This window comes from Tursiops truncatus, chromosome 11 (genome assembly GCF_011762595.2).
Source record: "Tursiops truncatus isolate mTurTru1 chromosome 11, mTurTru1.mat.Y, whole genome shotgun sequence".
Lineage (NCBI taxonomy): Eukaryota > Metazoa > Chordata > Mammalia > Artiodactyla > Delphinidae > Tursiops > Tursiops truncatus.
This window is the reverse complement of record NC_047044.1, coordinates 62,985,683-63,004,521: the sequence shown is the minus strand read 5'-3', so window position 1 is coordinate 63,004,521 and position 18,839 is coordinate 62,985,683. Positions and strand designations below refer to the sequence as shown.

At 41.3% G+C, this 18,839-nt stretch overlaps 1 protein-coding gene across 1 annotated transcript in view; it reads left to right on the top strand.

Annotated features, from left to right (window-relative positions):
* SPATS2 (spermatogenesis associated serine rich 2) overlaps nt 1-17,163 on the top strand; it is a 74,538-nt gene extending 57,375 nt beyond the window's left edge. The window contains exons 8-12 of the mRNA XM_019934481.3: nt 5,553-5,611; nt 10,424-10,533; nt 13,240-13,342; nt 14,528-14,742; nt 15,925-17,163. Of these exons, the coding sequence (XP_019790040.1) occupies nt 5,553-5,611; nt 10,424-10,533; nt 13,240-13,342; nt 14,528-14,742; nt 15,925-16,236 (799 nt within the window). The 3' untranslated portion in view covers nt 16,237-17,163. The remainder of the gene's footprint in view (nt 1-5,552; nt 5,612-10,423; nt 10,534-13,239; nt 13,343-14,527; nt 14,743-15,924) is intronic.
* The last annotated feature ends 1,676 nt before the right edge of the window (nt 17,164-18,839 follow it).

The window sequence follows — 18,839 nt, the reverse complement described above, 5'->3', positions numbered from 1 at the left end:
TTCCCATAATTATAACAATTGTTTTTAAAAAAATAGAAGTCATATAACTCTACCACCTTAACACATAATTAATTTTTTATTTTTTGTGTTCCATTATCTATAAGCTTGCGTGATCTTAATAGATATAATCATAGTGAGATTGTAGTTTTGTAGTGTATTCTTTTCACTTAAATTATCTTTGATTCACCTCTTTATAACTGCCTGCACTGTGTTAGTATGTGTATGTGTTTATTTAAGAATTTCTAGGGACTTCCCCGGTGGTCCAGTGGTTAAGGCTTCACCTTCCAATGCAGGGGGTGCAGGTTCGATCCCTGGCAGGGAGCTAAGATCCCACATGCCTCACGGCCAAAACACCAAGACATAAAACAGAAGAACAAATTCAATAAAGACTTTAAAAATGGTCCACATCGGGAAAAAAAAAGAAGAAAAAAAGGGACTTCCCTGGCGGTCCAGTAGTTAGGGCTCTGCGCTTCCACTGCAGGGGGCACAGGTTCAATCCCTGGTCCAAGAACTAGCATCCTGCATGCTGTGAGGCGTGGCAAAAAAAAAAAAGAATTTCTAGACAGTGGATCTGGAACATATAATGATTTACCAGAGTAATATGAGGGCATTTTACTAAACATATTCTGCTGAAACTGAGAAATCAACATGAGTACAGAAATAAGAATAATTGCTGTTGCCATTTATTGAGGTATTATTGTATGTCAGAAACTTTTATGCACAATATCTATATATAACAATATCATTTGTAATATTATACTCATTTTATAGATGAAAAAAATGGGCACAGAAAAAAATAATTTGCCAAAAGTCATACTTGTTATTAAGTGATACTTTTCCACTATATCATACTTCCTTTTTTGTGTCTTACCAGGTATCTCTGTTTGCCTTTATTTTTTCAGTCTTCGCCTTCCTAGTCCATATATGTCTCCCTTTAGACGTTGCTATCATATCCAGAGAGAAGGTTCAAAAAAACAAGTCCTGGTCTAGGATCAAGTCAGCCACTCGTTATGTGGCTTAACACTCCAACTATTTTTCCTTACCAGCTAGAAACTTGAACAATGAGCTCCTTGGTAATCTAGATTGCTACTGTTTCTTTTTCCCAAAACATATTGTAAAATATCATCGAATCATATGGTCTCTAGTATTACTGTAGAATCGAGATGCTTTGACCACTGGAGAAGAACAGAAAGGTTTTCCATTAAGGGCCTGTCCCACAAGAACAGCTTATATCCACATTCTAACGTCTTAAAAGCTACTTGAGATTCTTGAAATATGAAAATTACATCACATGCTTTGTAAAGGCCTCCTAACAAAGAGGAACTGAGTTTTCATAAGATTCAAATTTGATTTAATAAGCTGATTCTTTCCATTCATTTTACCCCAATTGTTCAGCTCAACAAAATGACCTGGCTGCCTAACTGGTGGTTTTTGTTTCTATTTTGAGCCCAGATGTGTGTACCATACTCATAAAACCAGTGCTGGGAATACGGCGTTTTATGAAACACTTGAAGCATCATTAATTCTCTGCTCACAAAAACTACTGAAAATTCTCTTTTTTGGTTGTTTTATCTGAGAAGGGAGAAGTGTCTTCAGAGAAATAAAGGTGTTTGCATTGGCTTTGCTTTGCTTGGATTTCTGCTTTAGTGGAATTAGAATAAATAGGTTTTAGGTTTTCAGCAAATAAAATCAAGTTCAAATGTTTTGTAAGAACATTATTGAGTGGTTTAGAGTATAAACGCTTGAAATAATTAGCTGGCTCAGGAATTGCCGGAGTCGTTTCTATTATAACATTGTTTTCTAATGCAACAACCATAAACAAATGACAGTTCACAGTTTTTTGGTACCAAGGAATTACTGAAGGCAATAGCTTTAATCAATAAGCTACATGTTAAATATATTAATTAAAGGGCTTGTTTCAAATGATGGATATATAATGTATCTTAGAGATATTAATGGTGACGCTATGGGAACAACTACTCTGACCAACTAAATTACGCAAAAGCTTTAGAGTAAGTTGAGGAAATGTGAAGATGGTAAAAAGTCTTGGTAAGGAGAGAAGGAAATAGAGAACATTCAGACATTTACCAGTCTTTTTCCTTAACAGTGACAAGACATCCAAAACCATCTTTCATGGTCAAAGAAAGGATATGGAAATTCTCTATGCTGTATGAGGCCCAGGCTTAATAAGACCTAGTGTCTTTCTAAACAGAGTCCCAGCAATATTTAGTGGATTTTCATTATCAGTTTCTGAGTCCAGTGTTCTCAGATGCTCATCATCATGTATTTCCATTCAGGAAAGCCTTGACAGAACAGTTGCAAGCTTAGTACCCTCAAGTACTGAGTAAGAAAGGTAACAGAAAGTCTGGCAGTCTGAATGAGCCTTTCATCACTCTCTGAGAGGACTCATTGCTTGTAGCTATGGCATCTGAAAACTATTACCTCAAACCACAGGTACTTTTGAATCTCTTGGCCACAGATCCATACTGGGACCGCCATACAGCTTAGAACAGGTGGAAACTTTAGCTTAAGTTTCCTCATTGTCAGAAAGTTGTATTACAGTAAATTACTATTTTTAATTGTGAAAAATGCCTCTGCTATTTATCTTATGCTTAGCCTACTTCCCACCTTTGCACTCTTCTCACCTTCTCTGTTTATTTTGTGATGCGCATGTTTCCGCACTTAAACTTTCAATATACAGAAAAGTTGAAGGGATAGTACAGTGATGGGTGTATTTGCTCTGTGTGTGTGTGTGTGTGTGTGTGTGTGTGTGTGTGTGTGTGTGTTTTGGTGGAACCATTTGGAAGTTGCAGACATAACATGGCCATCCCTAAATGCTTTAGTATTAATTACCTAAAATACAGTTATTCTTCTACACAACTGTAATACATTATGTGATGTACTTTTAAGAAAGTTCTTAATAGTGTTTTGTTTTGGTGTCAGCCTATCTTTAGTGACGCTCTCAGCTAGGAATGCCTGGGGGCACTCACCTGGGCCCCTATGAGCCAGTGTTGTGGCGGACTGACCCTTGTGGTTCTTACTATTGCCACATGCACCTCAGCAACAACTCTCAGGGCATTTTGAAGAAAAAAACAAGGTTTATTACTCACAAGTCGTGGAGGCTACATGGCATGCCTGGAACCACACAGCAAAGTGTGCCTAAGGAGAGTACAGACCTGGGGTCATGCCTTTATTGGGGTTGAGGGTGGGGTGCCTAGGGTTTTGCGGGTTCTTTATTAGTAAATTTAAAACATAAGAGCAAGAAAGCATGGGAAGGAAAAGTAGGATCACTCCAGTGGGTCAGTTATCTGGGTCTCCCAGGGCCTTCTAAAAGGGGAACCTCATAGGTGGGGTGGCCTGGCTCTATGAATGTCGGCAACCGAAAGCTTAATGTTGGGCACTTACATTATAACCAAAAAAGCTAATCGTCGGGCACTTACACTACATATGATTTAACATTTATTCATTTTTCCATTTTAAAGACTTGTAAAAAATTTAATGAAAAATTGCCAAGATTCATCAGGCTTTTCTCTGAGAAAATATCCCAACAGTTAGCCAATAGATTCCTCTGTTTAATGCTTGGCTGACATCACAGGACCTTTCAGTAGGTGTTATCAATAGATGGTAACATGACAAACAAAAAGAAATAGAAGTGCTTACTGCTTTTCAGTGTTTTTTTGGCATGAAAGGGTAAGCTTTTGTTTCGTTTTTAATTGATGTGGTCATACGGTTGCTCACACACTGCCCTGTGAATTTCTTAAGAAATGAGTTATTCAAGAGACAAAGGTTATGTAAATGGATGCTAATCATTCTTGCAGGGAAAAAAAAGTACCATCGCGATGTAGTAGCTCATACTGACACAAAAAAGTCTTATTGTGACAGTGCAGAACTTTTTTCCTTGCTGAAAAAGTATCATGTGACATTCTACTTTTTCATAATAAAGGTTGTTAAGCTGCAAAAGTCTTACTTGTTTGCTGAGCTCTTTTAATAAACATTTTACAAGCTTTGTCAGAGACAAATTTGTCATCTGATGGACACAGTGTCTGCATCTTAAGGTGATTCAGCGGCAGAAGAGGTAATGATAAACTCGAAGCCTGGTAGCTCCTGTCTCAGATGTGCTTCTGTTTTGCCTTTTAGGTATTCCAAATGCTGCTAGAGTTCTTGGAGCAAAATATTTGCCAAGGTTTGGGGAATGCTTTCTTAGCAAAAGTATTGCTACCCTATCACAATAGTTGTATCTTCTCTCTAGTCTGGTGCTTTGGGATTAATAATGCCAGCCAAATTTGTTTCTTTACAAGTCTGTGTATTAACATCATGCGTAATGATTATCAAACCTGTGTTCTCCAGCACTTTACTGTAACAGATTTTGCTCCTTGAGGAAATGTCCCTGCCTTATACTTTTTTGTATATCTCACTATAGTCTCCATATTAACTACTTTGTGCCAGCATAACAACATATTGAGCTAAATTGAATTAGACTGTGTGTGTGTGTGTGTCTATGTGTGTGTGTGTGTGTGTCTATATATACATATATATATATGCACATGTGTGTGATTAGTTTTACAACCAGAAACAAGAAGAGAACTTTTATTAACGCTGTAGTTATATTCCCACTCAAAAGGAGAAATTAGAATGAATTTCAAATATGAAGAGATTTGGAACATTTCCTGTGTGTGCAGGTATTAAAGTTTTAGTTTTGTGTTTTTGTTTTTGGGGTTTTGTTTGTTTGCCACCGCTAAGCAAAACTGATATGGTAAGGAAAATTATTTTCATCCAGAGGTTTAATCCTAGGGCAGCCTATTATTTCTTTATATGTTCGCTGAAGGTGGTGGGCTCTTATCTAAGAACATAGAAAAGCTTTCCCATACAAACCGTTTACATTTGCAGTGGAGAAAATTCTAATTGACCATTTAATGTTCTTTTTCTGTAAAAAGCCTTCCAGAAACCTTTGATTCCATCTTTTCTGGATTACTATTAAACGTTTACCTGAAACCAGCACAGTATATGTATGTCTTTTAACTACTCTGCATTCTTAAGACTAAAGCACCAGTGGACTTGGTGCAACTGTGCTAAAATGTTGAAGAGCTATAAATCCTAATCGTGGGTAAATTTATCCTGCCCTAGCAGGAGTGTTGCCTGGTAAAAATTCATTAGAAGCAAAGCTGTCCAATTTTATAGACCAAAATATAAAATAAAAAGTATGCACACATGTAGAAATATGTAATTTCCATGAGGACTTCCGCTTTAGCACAACTTACCGAGAAATGTTTTGTAGCTTGCTACTGCCATCTACTGGTTCTCAACTCTTAGATGAGTAGCTACTGGTTTACTGTAATATAGAGAAATAAAAGGGAATTAGGTTTCTTTATTGGAATCTTTCAAACAGTCTTTGCTGAGGGTGAGATAGGATTTTCATGTGGTATATACAGTGTTTATTTTGTAGTATGCTTTTAGGGAACAAACTCATAAGTCTTTCTCCACTATTAACAATGTGCTGTGTTCCTGTTTGAGTTTCTGATCAAACCTTTTTTCCCTTTGTCATCCCTTCCTAGTTTAATGGATCGAGAAGTGGCATTGCTTGCTGAAATGGACAAAGTGAAAGCTGAAGCAAGTAAGACTGATCTTTCTTAAAGCTATTACCTGCCTCTCAACCCCCATAACGAAAGCTCAATATAGATGCCACAATAAGAGTTTATATATTTGGTTAAACAGTCTTGAGCAGTTGTACCATGCTGGCATAGGAATCCTTTCAGGTGAAACAACTTTACAAGAGCCTGTTTTTCAATAGTGCCAAATTTTAATATTTTGAATATAGAGTTCAGAGACTACTTCATGGTGTCTGCCACCACAGCACCAATTAAGGGAATTAAGGAAAATAAAGTATCTTGCAGGTGCCTGGGTTTTACTTTGTTTTTTCCTCCAGTGATTGAACAATTCCATTGGATTTCTTTCTACTTGGAAAAAAACCTTTGGCATGTTCAGAGGAGACGTCACCAGGTTGCCTACAATTAGTGTATACCTTCCTGTCATTACCTCTCTCAGAACTTCCTTTGTTTTCTCAGGTTGTAGAAACCTCACTCAGTGTCTGTTATCATTGGGTAGGGAAAAAGTCAATTAATTGAAGGTTCAGGATACCCATGACGAGGGTTCTTTGAAAGCTTACTAAAATGGAGTCTGGAGGAATAGTCTAACTTGGATAATTTGTGGGGTTTTATACAGAAGAACGAGATATCTGTTTTTTGTCATTTCTATTAAGGGTTAGGTTAAAGATACACAGCTATATGAAAAGAAAGGAATGCCAACTGCACCTTGTACAATGGCATTGATTTGGGACTTTTCAACAGTTTTTCCTTCGTGCATTGAATGCCAGATTTGTAATTAGGAAGGTTGTTTCTTTTAACCGACTCTCAAACTGGTGAGAATGGAAATAGGTTGAGATGATGACTCACAATTAAATCATTTGTGTCTGTGGTCATGGGCCAGAGGAGGCAGCTTTGAAGCACTGAGCTGAGTTCAGTTTTGATCCATTTTAATGAAATTTTAAGTATATAACAGAGATGCTATCCATTGTTTTTCAGAGGTGAGATTTCATTTAAATTGAGTGGTATATCCTGAAATTTCCGGTGACAGTTTCAGTCCATTCTTGTACCTATGTGTTCTCTTTTTGAAATTGAAGTTTCAGAGAAAATAAAATTAGTAAGAAGACATAGCCCCTAAAAAAAAAAAAAAAAGACATAGTCCTTAACTGTTGAGAAGAAGGTGCTTTTTTTTTTTTTTTTTTGCTACATTGGGTCTTTGTTGCTGAGCGCGGGCTTTCTCTAGTTGTGGTGAGCAGGGGCTACTTTTCATTGCAGTGTGCGGGCTTCTCATTGCGGTGGCTTCTCTTGTTGCGGAGCATGGGCTCTAGGCGCGCGGGCTTCAGTAGTTGCAGCAGGTGGACCCTAGAGTGCGTGGGCTCATTAGTTACGGTACGTGGGTTCCAGGGCGCGTGGGCTCAGTTGTTGTGGCTCGCAGGCTCTAGAGGGCAGGCTCAGTAGTTGTGGCGCACGGGCTTAGTTGCTCCGCAGCATGTGAGATCTTCCCGGACCAGGGCTTGAACCCGTGTCCCCTGCACTGGCAGGCGGATTCTTAACCACTGCACCATCAGGGAAGTCCGAAGGTGCTTTTTAAAATACATCTTTTATAGAAAATTTTGAACATATTTCAAATAGAGAGGCTAATATAATTAACCCCCAGCACCCAGCCTCAACCAGTTATCAATTCATGGTCAATCAATTATCAAATACAGTCCACCTCTCTCATGCTAAAAATCTTAGTTCTCAATGACACTAATGTAATTACTCATTTACCAATAATATCAAAAAGGTGTTTCTTTTCTTTACATATTATAGTTTATTAATTATACGTTCATAGTACTTCACAATTGAGAGTTTTTTCACACTCATTCATATGTTATGTTAATATCAACCTTATGGGAGAGTTAGGTTTTTGGATTTTATTTTGTTTTATTTTTTTCATTTCATAAACGAAGAAACAAGTTCCTTGGAAAAATGTGAGTTGTCCAAGGTCATATAATTAGGCCCTCTGAGTTATATGATATGTGTAGAAATCTTTACTTGACACATCTTGAGATCTGTAATTTTATCTTAGAATCCTAGAATGCTGGAGCTGAGAGAAAGTGAATTTGATACAAATGGCAAATAGGTTTTATCTTGGGAGCCAGACCAACAGATCATTTGTATTTGTTGGGCCTTTGTATTGAGAAACTTTTGTATGCATATTCCTAACTTACTGGGAAAGTGTGCCCTTATCGGTTAACCAGACATGGGCATGAGCAGCCCATGGGTGGCATATATGTGGCAAATTGGACTAAGTAAACTTGCTAAACACATTCAGCTTTACACCTGATGTAGCTCTTTAAAAATTCTATTTTTTTCTCACGTAAATTTGACTAGTTTCTCAGTAGGTTACAGGATTCTGTGTATAAGTTAGGAATTGAGTTTGACTGCATGCCACGGAATGGCCTAAAGAAATGTGAGCTTCTTTTTCTCTCATGAAATGAAAGGTCCAGAGGTAAGCAGTCCAGGGCTGTAGGGCATCTCCAAAATGATATGAGGGGACTTCCCTGGTGGCACAGTGGTTGAGAGTCCGCCTGCCAATGCAGGGGACATGGGTTCGACCCCTGGTCTGGGAAGATCCCACATGCCGCGGAGCAACTAAGCCCACGCGCCACAACTACTGAGCCTGTGGTCCAGAGCCTGCGAGCCACAACTCCTGAAGCCCGAGCACCTAGAGCCCGTGCTCTGCAACAAGAGAAGCTACCACAATGAGAAGCCCACGCAGTGCAACGAAGAGTAGCTCCCACTCACCGCAACTAGAGAAAGCCCAAACACAGCAACAAAGACCCAACGCAGCCAAAAAAATAAAATAAATAAACAAATGAAAATTCCTCCTTCAAAAAAAAATGCTCTGGGTAACAAAGCAAATTTTAACCTTCCTTAGATTAAATATTAGCATTTATCCATCTCTGTTAGTGTAAACCTTTTAATGCTTTCAAAATATAAGAACTCAGGGAAAACTCTGAGTTTTCAGATGAAACACACAAATAAGGCCAATTATCAGTTAAGTCTACAAAACGAAAAATGGCATTTAAACGCACAGTGGTGTCTAGATATCCTTGATACTACTATTTAAATAAATAAGAACTAGGTTTCGTGCAATTACAGCTACTAAAGTTAAATCAGAATAAAAACCAAGTCCTGGGCTTCCCTGTTGGCTCAGTGGTTGAGAGTCCGCCTGCCGATGCAGGGGACACGGGTTCGTGCCCCAGTCCGGGAAGATCCCACATGCCGCGGAGCAGCTGGGCCCGTGAGCCATGGCCGCTGAGCCTGCACGTCCGGAGCCTGTGCTCTGCAACGGGAGAGGCCGCAACAGTGAGAGGCCCGCGTACCGCAAAAAAAAAAAAAAAAAAAAAATGATATGAGGGACCCAGGCTTCTCTATCCTTCTCCCCAGCCATCCTTACATTGTGCTTATGGTCAAAATATACATCCTACGGCTCTAGTCAGGGAAGGGCAAAATGTTACATGCAGGCTAAGACTCCTTTAGAGAGCTTTCTAGTAAGCCTCGCCTCTGAATTCTGCTTAGATCTCAACGGCCAAACTATACCACATGATACAGTTATGTGTAGCAAAGCCAGGAAATGTAGCTTTTTTTTTACCTAAGCACATTGGTACCCAACAACATTAGACTTCTGATAGAGGAGAATGGATATTCAGTCACTAACAGTCTTTGCTACAGTCTACCCCTCAGCTACCCTGCAGTCCTCTTTTTTCCAAAATGAGAACACACTCACCTCCTTCTTGATGGCAACACCTCCACAGTCTCCTCTAGTTCACGTATTCAGCTGAAAGTCCAGGACTTCTGGGTAGTTTCAGATCTTCCAACAGCTCTGGTTATGGTATATTGTGGTCTGGCATTCCATAAACTGAAAGAAACGTTATTACATAGATAGGGAGAGAAGAGGATAATTATAGTAAAAATTCCCACTTGGACATGCAATGATCAAAGCTTACTGGACAGGAATAGTAGAGTCCCTGCCCCAGTGGTAGAGAACGTTCCTTGGTTCATTTGGCAGCCCCTAGATCTGCTTCCTGAGAGAATTTCTTTTGCCCTTTGTCCTCTGTAACCCCTGGCTTCCTCCTCTGAGAGAATGTTTATTGTCTGTCATTCTTCATGGCCATACCTGAGTTACACATCTGGGAGCAAGCCAGAGAAGATGCTTCTTGAAAGGCTGTAAATAATCTAATGTCCATCATTAGGGAACTTGGTAAATAATTGTTGTATATCCACATAGTAGAATACTAGGTGGCTATTAAACAGAGTGAGGGGAATCGAATGTATTACTAAGGAATGAACTTCAAGACATAGTAAGTAAAACCAGCGAAGGTAAAGGAGGGACCATTGTGAGGGGAAAAAAGAGAGAGAGAGATTGTATATGCAGAGAGTATAATGGAAAGTATATATAAGAAATTGTTACCAGTGGTTTCCTCTGGAAGTCAGAAGTAGGAGGGACGGTTTTATTTTTCATTTTATACCCATTTATTCTAGATGTATTCTTTACCTTGTGCATATTTTTGTTTTAATTTATATGCGTCTTGATAAAATTTTTTTAAGTGGGAAGAGGAGAAAGAGAAATGACAAGTGATGTATGAGTCTTTATGATTCATAAAAAGCATTTACCATGTAAACTGCCTTCAGAGTCCCTCAAGAAGGTGGAAACTGGACCTTTGGTATTTTCACTTTCTGGATGGGTGGGCAGCTAAGCCTTTGGCTGTCCAAGTACATCCTGCAAGGCCTATACTTCTAGTTCTTCTTTGTCCTATTTAGCAGACCGTAAGAGTCATGCTCCCTTTCCTCTACAGTGGAAATTTTGCTCAGCCGTCAGAAGAAAGCCGAACTTCTAAAGAAGATGACTGATGTGGCTGTTCGGATGTCAGAGGAGCAGTTGGTTGAGCTCAGAGCTGATATCAAGGTAGAACCTCCTTCTCCTTTCTGCCTTTCTTCTTACCCTCAGGGACTAAAGTGCTGTATCTAATATATTTAACTCATGATCTCCTCTTCCCAAACCTGGCCCTTTTCCTGGCCCTTTCCCTTTCTCTGTAAATGGTACTGTCATCTATCCAGTGTCCAAGCTGGAAACCTTAGGGAATCTCTCCTTTTCCCACAGTTCAGTCTATCAGCAGACCCTGTCCCTTTGACCTTCAGCGCAATCTCGGATCTGACCTTTTCCCTTTGTCTCCACCACCACCATCATGATCAAGCTACAGTGATCTCTTGCTTGGACTTTGTGGTAGCCTCCTAACTGATTCCACTCCTCCTCTTTGCCACTGCCCTGGCCTCCCCACCCCTTCATATCTGTCCCTCGCATTACAGAACTTACTTCAAACTTCCCGTTGCTTTCAGGATAGGCTATAATCCTTAACGGCCTGTAGGGCTCTGTATGGTCTGGCCCTTCTGCCGTGCTTTGCACAGCATCCCCCTTGTCCCCTCTGCTCCAGCCATACTCGCTCTCCTTTCCACAGGCATACCCTGTTCCCTCCTGTGAAGGCTGCTGCACATGCTTTTCCATCTGTCCAGAACATTCTTTTCCCTCCCCCTGCCACTCCCAGCACACATCTCACTCCTGACCTCATCCTTCCTGACTTTCCTGACGTGTCCCCCCTGTTTTGTGCCTTCCTAGCACACTTATAATTGTATGTGCATTTGATTAATCTGCCTTTCCCACTCGATAGTGAACTTTACAGTGACAGGAACTGCTGTGTCTCCAGTGCCCTGGCACAATGCCTTGGCACACAATAGGTGTTCAGTAGATAGTTAAATAGTTGGTTGGTCAATTCTGATTTTATGAGAGAAAAATGAGCAATTTGAGGTGTTGATTATATTGTAAACTGTTTATAAAGATTACTTGGATTCCACACTCAGATGTCTTAAATTCTTATATAAAGAACAGTGTTTCTGAGACTAAGATGGGAACGTGAGAGAGGTTGGGTTATTCATGGGTAGTTGTGGACACTGACATTCTAATTAATTGTTTCTAAACCGTGAACTGTATGGCCTTCTCTGCTCCTGTGCCCTAACTCTGCTCTTTCTGAACGTGTGAGATTTATTGCCATATTTAAGAGGAATACATGCTGGGGAGGCTATATAACAGCCTTTGTAAAATAAAAGCATAGATGGAAGATCATCTGAGACCTTACAGGCATCCCTGTTACCATCCTGACCCAGTCTTTCACACAAACCTATGTCGCGTTATTATTCTCTCACTCCTTCCCCTTAGTCTATATTGGGGAGAAATAGTGAAATCAACAATGCAAGTTTTAAATTACCGTTTTCTGATTAACTAAGACTATATTGCTAAATTTTATAGAAAGTCTTCCTCGCACTGATGCCAGTCAGTCTCATTCAACTATCTGGGAGAAGCCAGAAACCCCTTTGGAATTAGATAAGAATTCTGGCTCTCACAGGCTTCATCTGTTCCCCTTCCCACGTGGTTGAAGAGCTGCTAGAAATATTTCTGCAGGCTGACTAAGGATCTGTTTCTCTCCACGTTTTCAGTGTACTGAAGTGGGTGCTGTGCAATTTAAATGTCTTATTTCCAGATCATTTTATTTCCGTCATTCCTGTTATGTCTTTGGCTCAGGAAACCCTAGAATGTGTTTCAGAATTAATCTCAGACTGATATTACATGTCTGAAGGCTTTGTTATAGAGATTCTTGTGGTTTCCTAAGTCACAGTATACTCTGAAGCTTTAGGACTTCAAGTCCCAGAGGTAATTTTCATTTCTCCTCTCCCGTTTATTGCTTCTCGGTGCAGCCCGAGGATTCTGATGCACTTGATTCCACCCCTTGAAAATCCAAAGTGGAATTAGGCCACCCCCGGTTAGAGAACTGCTCTGAGTTCAGTTCTTCTAAATTATATCTAGGCCTTTAACTTTTCTTTCTTACTCTCTTGTACATCTGAAAAAATGATTCCAGACTACCTTAGAAATGGTTTATTGAAATAGACCCCCAGAAGCACTTTATTCCTGACATGTTTCTAGCCCCGCTATTTCTATAGTATAGTTAGTTTTTGACCCAAGGGGATGGTTACTTCTCAGCTCAGTCTGCTTAAAAGGATTAAATTACTTGCAGCACAAACTCTTCTCATTTGCAAAGCTGACTTTTCGCATGAATGATTTTCCATCTCAAGAAATTGTTCCTATTACAAGGACTAAAAAATCCTACTGTATAAAGCGGTTGAAGTGGGTTTACTAAGGAAGTTTATATTAGAGAACACCAAATCATCTATTTAAATTAAGGAATCATTGTTGTAACTTATGAGCATTTCCGCTGCCTCTGCCTGTGTATAAAATGGAACAATGGGGAGAGTAGCTAACAGTGGAGAGAAAGGTGGTCCTCCATCATGAGTTCCTTCTTTCTCCAGAGTTTCTCTTGATTTTCACCTAATGACCATTAGCATTTCATAAAGCTCCCAAATGGACTTATCTTCGGGCCCTTAAGGAAAATGACTGAATTTTGTCCATCACCCAGCATTGGTAATATGACGGCCATGTAGGTAATGAACTTTGAAGCACAAAAAGAAAACAATTGAAAGTAATTGTTTCATCTGTTTACAGCAAGCTATAAATCCCACATATATTGTTTGTCTCACTGGAGGCTTTTCTTTGTCTTTTCTCCAGCACTTTGTTAGTGAACGTAAATATGACGAGGATCTGGGACGAGTGGCCCGATTCACCTGTGATGTAGAGACCCTAAAGAAGAACATAGATTCATTTGGACAAGGTGAGGTGCTGAGAAATTCAGGGCGCCGGAGATGGTGATGAGAAGACCACCCTCTACTAACTAGAAACTGAAGTGCCGATTGGCTTCTCCCCTGATTCTTCCTCAGTCCCTCTTGGGTTTTGGTTTGTTTGCTTGTTTTTATGAAAAGGAACTCTGAGATACTTAATAAGTCAGTGGACACAGATGCTTTGAGCTCTGAGGCTAGGCATTTTCCAGCTCCCTAAACTTGCGGTCATATTTCTTCATCATTTCCTGCTGAGCTGAGAGGTGTTTGGTATATAGTATAAAGAGCACGTGGCCCTGGAGTCAGACCAAGTTTGAATCCTTGCCTCTGCACTCTACACTGGGCCGCTCATTTTACTCCTCGGTGGAGATAGCAATACCTGCTTTGCCTAGCGCATAATAGGTGTGTGTGGAGGCGGGGCACGGCGGTGCCTCTGTGGTGAGAGCCTGTAGCGACACATCAGTCAAACCCAGACCCCGAGCTTGACTCCTACGTTCTTTCTGTCTCGGTGTGAAAGTGAAATAAATGTTGGACCTAGGGCAGTGATTGTGAGTTCAACATTAGCCCAGGCTTAAAGCCAAGGAAAAACATCTATGGGGTACTTTTAGACCGTTGAATTCTGACAAAACTTGAATTGAAAATATTAGTATTTTTCAGCTAGATTGATATTTTGAATTTGGAGTTATTTTTGCAGAAAGAGCCTTGGGAAGATAGATATTTGTTGTAAAGACTAGTTCTGTTCATATGTAACTCATCTTGCCTCATTCAAATTTTTAAAAAAGAATTTGGCTTTTTATTTAACTTTTTCTTTCTTTTTGAAGTCTGTACTTTAGAATGTTCCTTGCATAGGAAAGCGAACATATGGCCCGTACTATTGTTCCTAGGCTTAGTCAGCCGCTGGAGCCAAAGCCAGGAGTTTAGGTGGTAGGAAACGCCAAGAAGTCATTAGTTGGTGGGGGGATGGGCCACTTACAAAGCAGTGGGGATTTGGCAGGAGTGGAGGAAGAGGGCAGAAGGGAGATTTTCCTTCCCGTTACCTATTTCTAAGCTTATCTTTACAAATACTCAGATAGACAGTCCTTTATCCTAAATTGCTCATTGTGAGATGGAGAAATAGGGAATACGTTACCCACCATGCTCTTCTATCGTCTGACCACATATCGCTCACATTTCTGTCTCAGTGTCCCATCCAAAGAACAGCTATTCAACCAGATCTCGATGTAGCTCGGTGACATCTGTGTCTTTGAGTAGCCTGTGTGATGCCTCTGCTGCTTCCTCTTCCACCTGTGCCTCTGCTCCCAGCCATACAAGTGCTAACAAGAAAAACTCGGCACCGGGGGAGACTCTTGCAACCACAGCAAACTCCAGTGGCCGGCCCTACCAGCCTCATCGAGAGGTAACCTAGCTTCCACACTGAGCAACTTACGAAGAAATGCTGCCAGTTTGTCACAGCTTCAACACTGACAGCTCAGTACATTACCTTCCTCTCTTTATGCCCATTCCACACCTATTTTGAATCCCTCCAGCCTCAGTTATTTCCAGAGAAAGCATTTGGTATGTATGTTCCAAATCACCAGCCAGTTTAGATTTCCTGTCGCCAAGACTGCTGACTTTCTGATGTTGGCAGTGATCCTAGCTTTGTAGGTAGTAGTATATTGCCTGGTAATTGGTCACACTGGGAGTCATGTACCCATCTTGAAGTAGAAAAGCAGCACCACTAGAAAGTTGAAGTATAATCCATAGTTTCTTTTCCTTGGGTTGTTTTTTGTTTTTTGTTTTTTTCTGCGGTACGCGAGCCTCTCACTGTTGTGGCCTCTCCCGTCGCGGAGCACAGGCTCCGGACACGCAGGCTCAGCGGCCATGGCTCACGGGCCCAGCCGCTCCGCGGCATGTAGGATCTTCCCGGACCGGGGCACGAACCCGCGTCCCCTGCATCGGCAGGCGGACTCTCAACCACTGCGCCACCAGGGAAGCCCCTTTTCCTTGGTTTGAAGGAGATACATAAGAGCAGTCCAAGGCAGTGCTGTCAGTAATTCTTCAGACTGGTATTACATTGGAATTGGAGGACAAAAATAAAATGCTATGCCATAAGCTTTCTGGGTTGTGATGTGAAAGGTATGTTAAATGTCACAGCAGCGTGATTTAATCTGTGGTTCACGATATATAGCAGAGTAGATCATAGTGATGTTTATTTTATTATTCCAGATGTTCATTATCTTTACAAATGGCTTATGATCTACAAAATTCAGACGCGTGATAAGATACTTGCCCAGCTGAGGGCTTGTAACAACCTCAGAGGATGCTCTTTCCTCCTTTTCTGCCCAGCTAAAGAAAAGCTCTTCAGTGGAGAAGAGCATAGGGGTGAAAAGCAGGGGGTAAATAGTGAATGATTTATTAATTCTGATTAGTGTCTAGATTGGATTGGCTGATCAAACTCTGTGGGTTTTAAGAGAGAACTGAGTCCCAAGCCTGGGCTACCGCTATTAGGCTTTCAGAATACTCCTCAATAAACTGAACTGGAGCAAACGGGGTGCCCTAACGCCACAGTGCTCTGAACATTGTCTTCTTTTATCCTTAGGTATTGCCGGGGAACAGACGTGGAGGACAAGGCTACAGGCCACAAGGCCCAAAGTCCAATGACCCCACGAACCAAGGACGACATGACAGTGGGGGTCGTTACAGAAACAGCTCGTGGTATTCATCTGGTTCCAGGTACCAGAGCGCTCCATCCCAGGCGCCAGGAAACACTAGTGAACGGGGCCAGACTCACTCTGCAGGGACCAATGGAATTGGAGCCAGCATGGAGCCCGGCCCACCCAAGCCCTCATTCAAAAAGGGGCTCCCCCAGCGCAAACCCAGGACCTCTCAGCCTGAAGCCGTGAACTCTTGAGGGAGATTCCAGCTGGCCTGTCTCTTCTATCCCACACAATTCAACTTGGTAACTGGACTTTAGGAAACTTGTAGTTAGATTTAATGACAGAAAGAAGTTTGCGCCTTCACTTTTAATGCCATTCTAAATGTTTTGGTTCTTCTCTCCTCATTTCCGCTTTACCATTTTTTTTTTTGGAAGGGAAGCTGTTTTTTCCCTTGACCTTTCCCAGTGATATGGATTGATTCTGACTGTTCATTTCCCCCAGGAGTCACCGGCACCTGTTGCCAGGTTTCCCAAGGGTACGCAGTGTTCTTCCCAGTACCGCAGGCCTTTCAGGGGCCTGAAGAGGCCTTCCTCAGCAACCCCTACTGTCCAGGCTTTCAGGAGGAGTTGGGTCAGGCAGCTGGTCTTGCTGCCTTTCCAGTCTAAGCAGAAGCCACACTTGCCAGTCAGGTTCCCTGTAAACAACAACGTGACCAAGGGAGGCAATGAGGGGGTTGTGTACTGTCCAGGATTAGCCAGAGAAGGGGAAACTGAATGGGTGAAAAGGAAAGAACACTAGGAAACATTTGAGAATCTGCCTGTGCTCCCAGAACGTGCCTGAGATTGACACTCAGATCGGGGTTTCAGCCTCTTGCTTGGCACCATAGCTTAGCCTGCAGTTTCTTCCAAATGCCCCAGCCTTGTTTCCTATTACCTTAGACTGCAAACCAGTCTAGGGAAGTCTATGGGAAAGTAGCATTTAATTAAAGGAAAAAAAAAGTCTTTCTTCGTTTCAGTGTTTGAAGATTTTTGTTGTTGTTCTCCCTCTTTCCTGATTCCTATTCTGACCCTGAACCAAATTTATAGCAATATAATTTGTGTTAATCTAAGGTGTTAACCATCAAAAAATTGCCTCTGTCAATCTTTAGAGTTGAATAAATAAAAACAACTGCATAAACGGTCCCACGTTTGTTTCACAGCAGGAAGTGACTTCATTTCATTACCTCTTTTTCTTTGGGCCTCATGGGGTAAAAGTCACTCGAACAGCTTGTTCGGGGCTTAAATGAGGGTGTCCAATTCCTAAGTCATTTGTCCACTGCTTACCTTCAGAACCAAATGAAATGTAAAAGCCAGGATGAGCAGATGCAGCGGTTCCTCTTGGGAAGAGGTCTGTAGGAGAGGGAATGGTGACTTTCTGAAGGAGAGCCTACCAGTTCAGAAAACCCACAGCTGCCAACAGCTCACCCAGGCAACCAAAGGTTCTGTCCACACCCCTGTCTTCCACTGCCTGTCCCCTCACAGGAGTAGTGGATATCACAATGTAACTGGGTTCCTGCATGTAGCAGGCGGTGCTGGTGCCAGAGTGCCACACCCACCCCAGCCTCTATGATTTAATAACAGCAGAGCTTTTTCTTCCCCAGCATTTGTTCTCTCAAGGCTGAAGCCCAGGCTGTAAGTGGCAGTGGTGCAGAACACTTAGCTGCCTCAGGGCTTCCCCTAGCTCTTTGGCTGAAGATGAGCTGCCAGGGTTCAGGTTGGCTGCACAGATTGAGAAAGAAAGAGAGAAAAAGTGTGTGTGTGTGTGTGTGTGTGTGTGTGTGTGTGTCTTTCAGTAAAGAAAACAATAGTCAAGGAGTACTAGGAAGCCATTTTCTAAGGGGCTGGCCACCTCATTTGGGGGAATTTATCCAACATCACCATCAGCCTGCTGTATCAGGAAAAAGCCCTGCTTTTCTGATTAATTGCTTACCTACACTTTATAGGAAATCCAGAGATTGAAGTGGCCTTGAAGAATTATGAGGTCTATGCCCGTATCCAGGTAAGACTGTATTTAACCACCTAAACAGATGGGAAGCCACATGTTTGTCAAAACTGCCTTGAAGTTGAAGTTAAAATCTCCTTATAGAAAAATACTTGAAGACTTTTTCTATGACCACAAAAAGTTTGAAAATTATGACTTTTTTTTTTACACATTGTTTTTAGTTACAAAAGTAGCATTTAAAATATCAAATAATACAGAAATATAAAAGGAAAAAGTAAGTTTTCCACTTTTTCATTCTGTTCCTCAGGGGTAATAACTGTTAATAATTTGGCATATATCCTTATAAACCTTTTCAAAGCATATATGTGCTTATACACATAGATATGTAGGCTTTTTTAAAAATAAATTTATTTATTTTTGGCTGTGTTGGGTCTTCCTTGTGGTATGCAGGCTTCTCACTGCGGTGGCTTCTCTTGTTGTGGAGCACGGCCTCTAGGTGTGTGGGCTTCAGTAGTTGTGGCACATGGGCTCAGTAGTTGTGGCATGTGGGCTCAGTAGTCGTGGCTCGCAGGCTCTAGAGCACAGGCTCAGTAGCTGTGGTGCACGGGCTTAGTTGCTCCGCGGCATGTGGGATCGTCCCAGACCAGGGCTCAAACCTGTGTCCCCTGCCTTGGCAGGCGGATTCCCAACTACTGTACCACCAGAGAAGCCTGATATATAGGCTTTTAATTTTTTGTTTTGTTTTTTACAAAAAAGGGAGCATACTATATGCATCCTACAACCTTTTTTTTAGATATGTCTAAACCATAATTCATTTAGGATCTCACGTTGTAGATATTCTCCTAAATTTGCCATTTGACTTTCTTCAGTGAAGAGA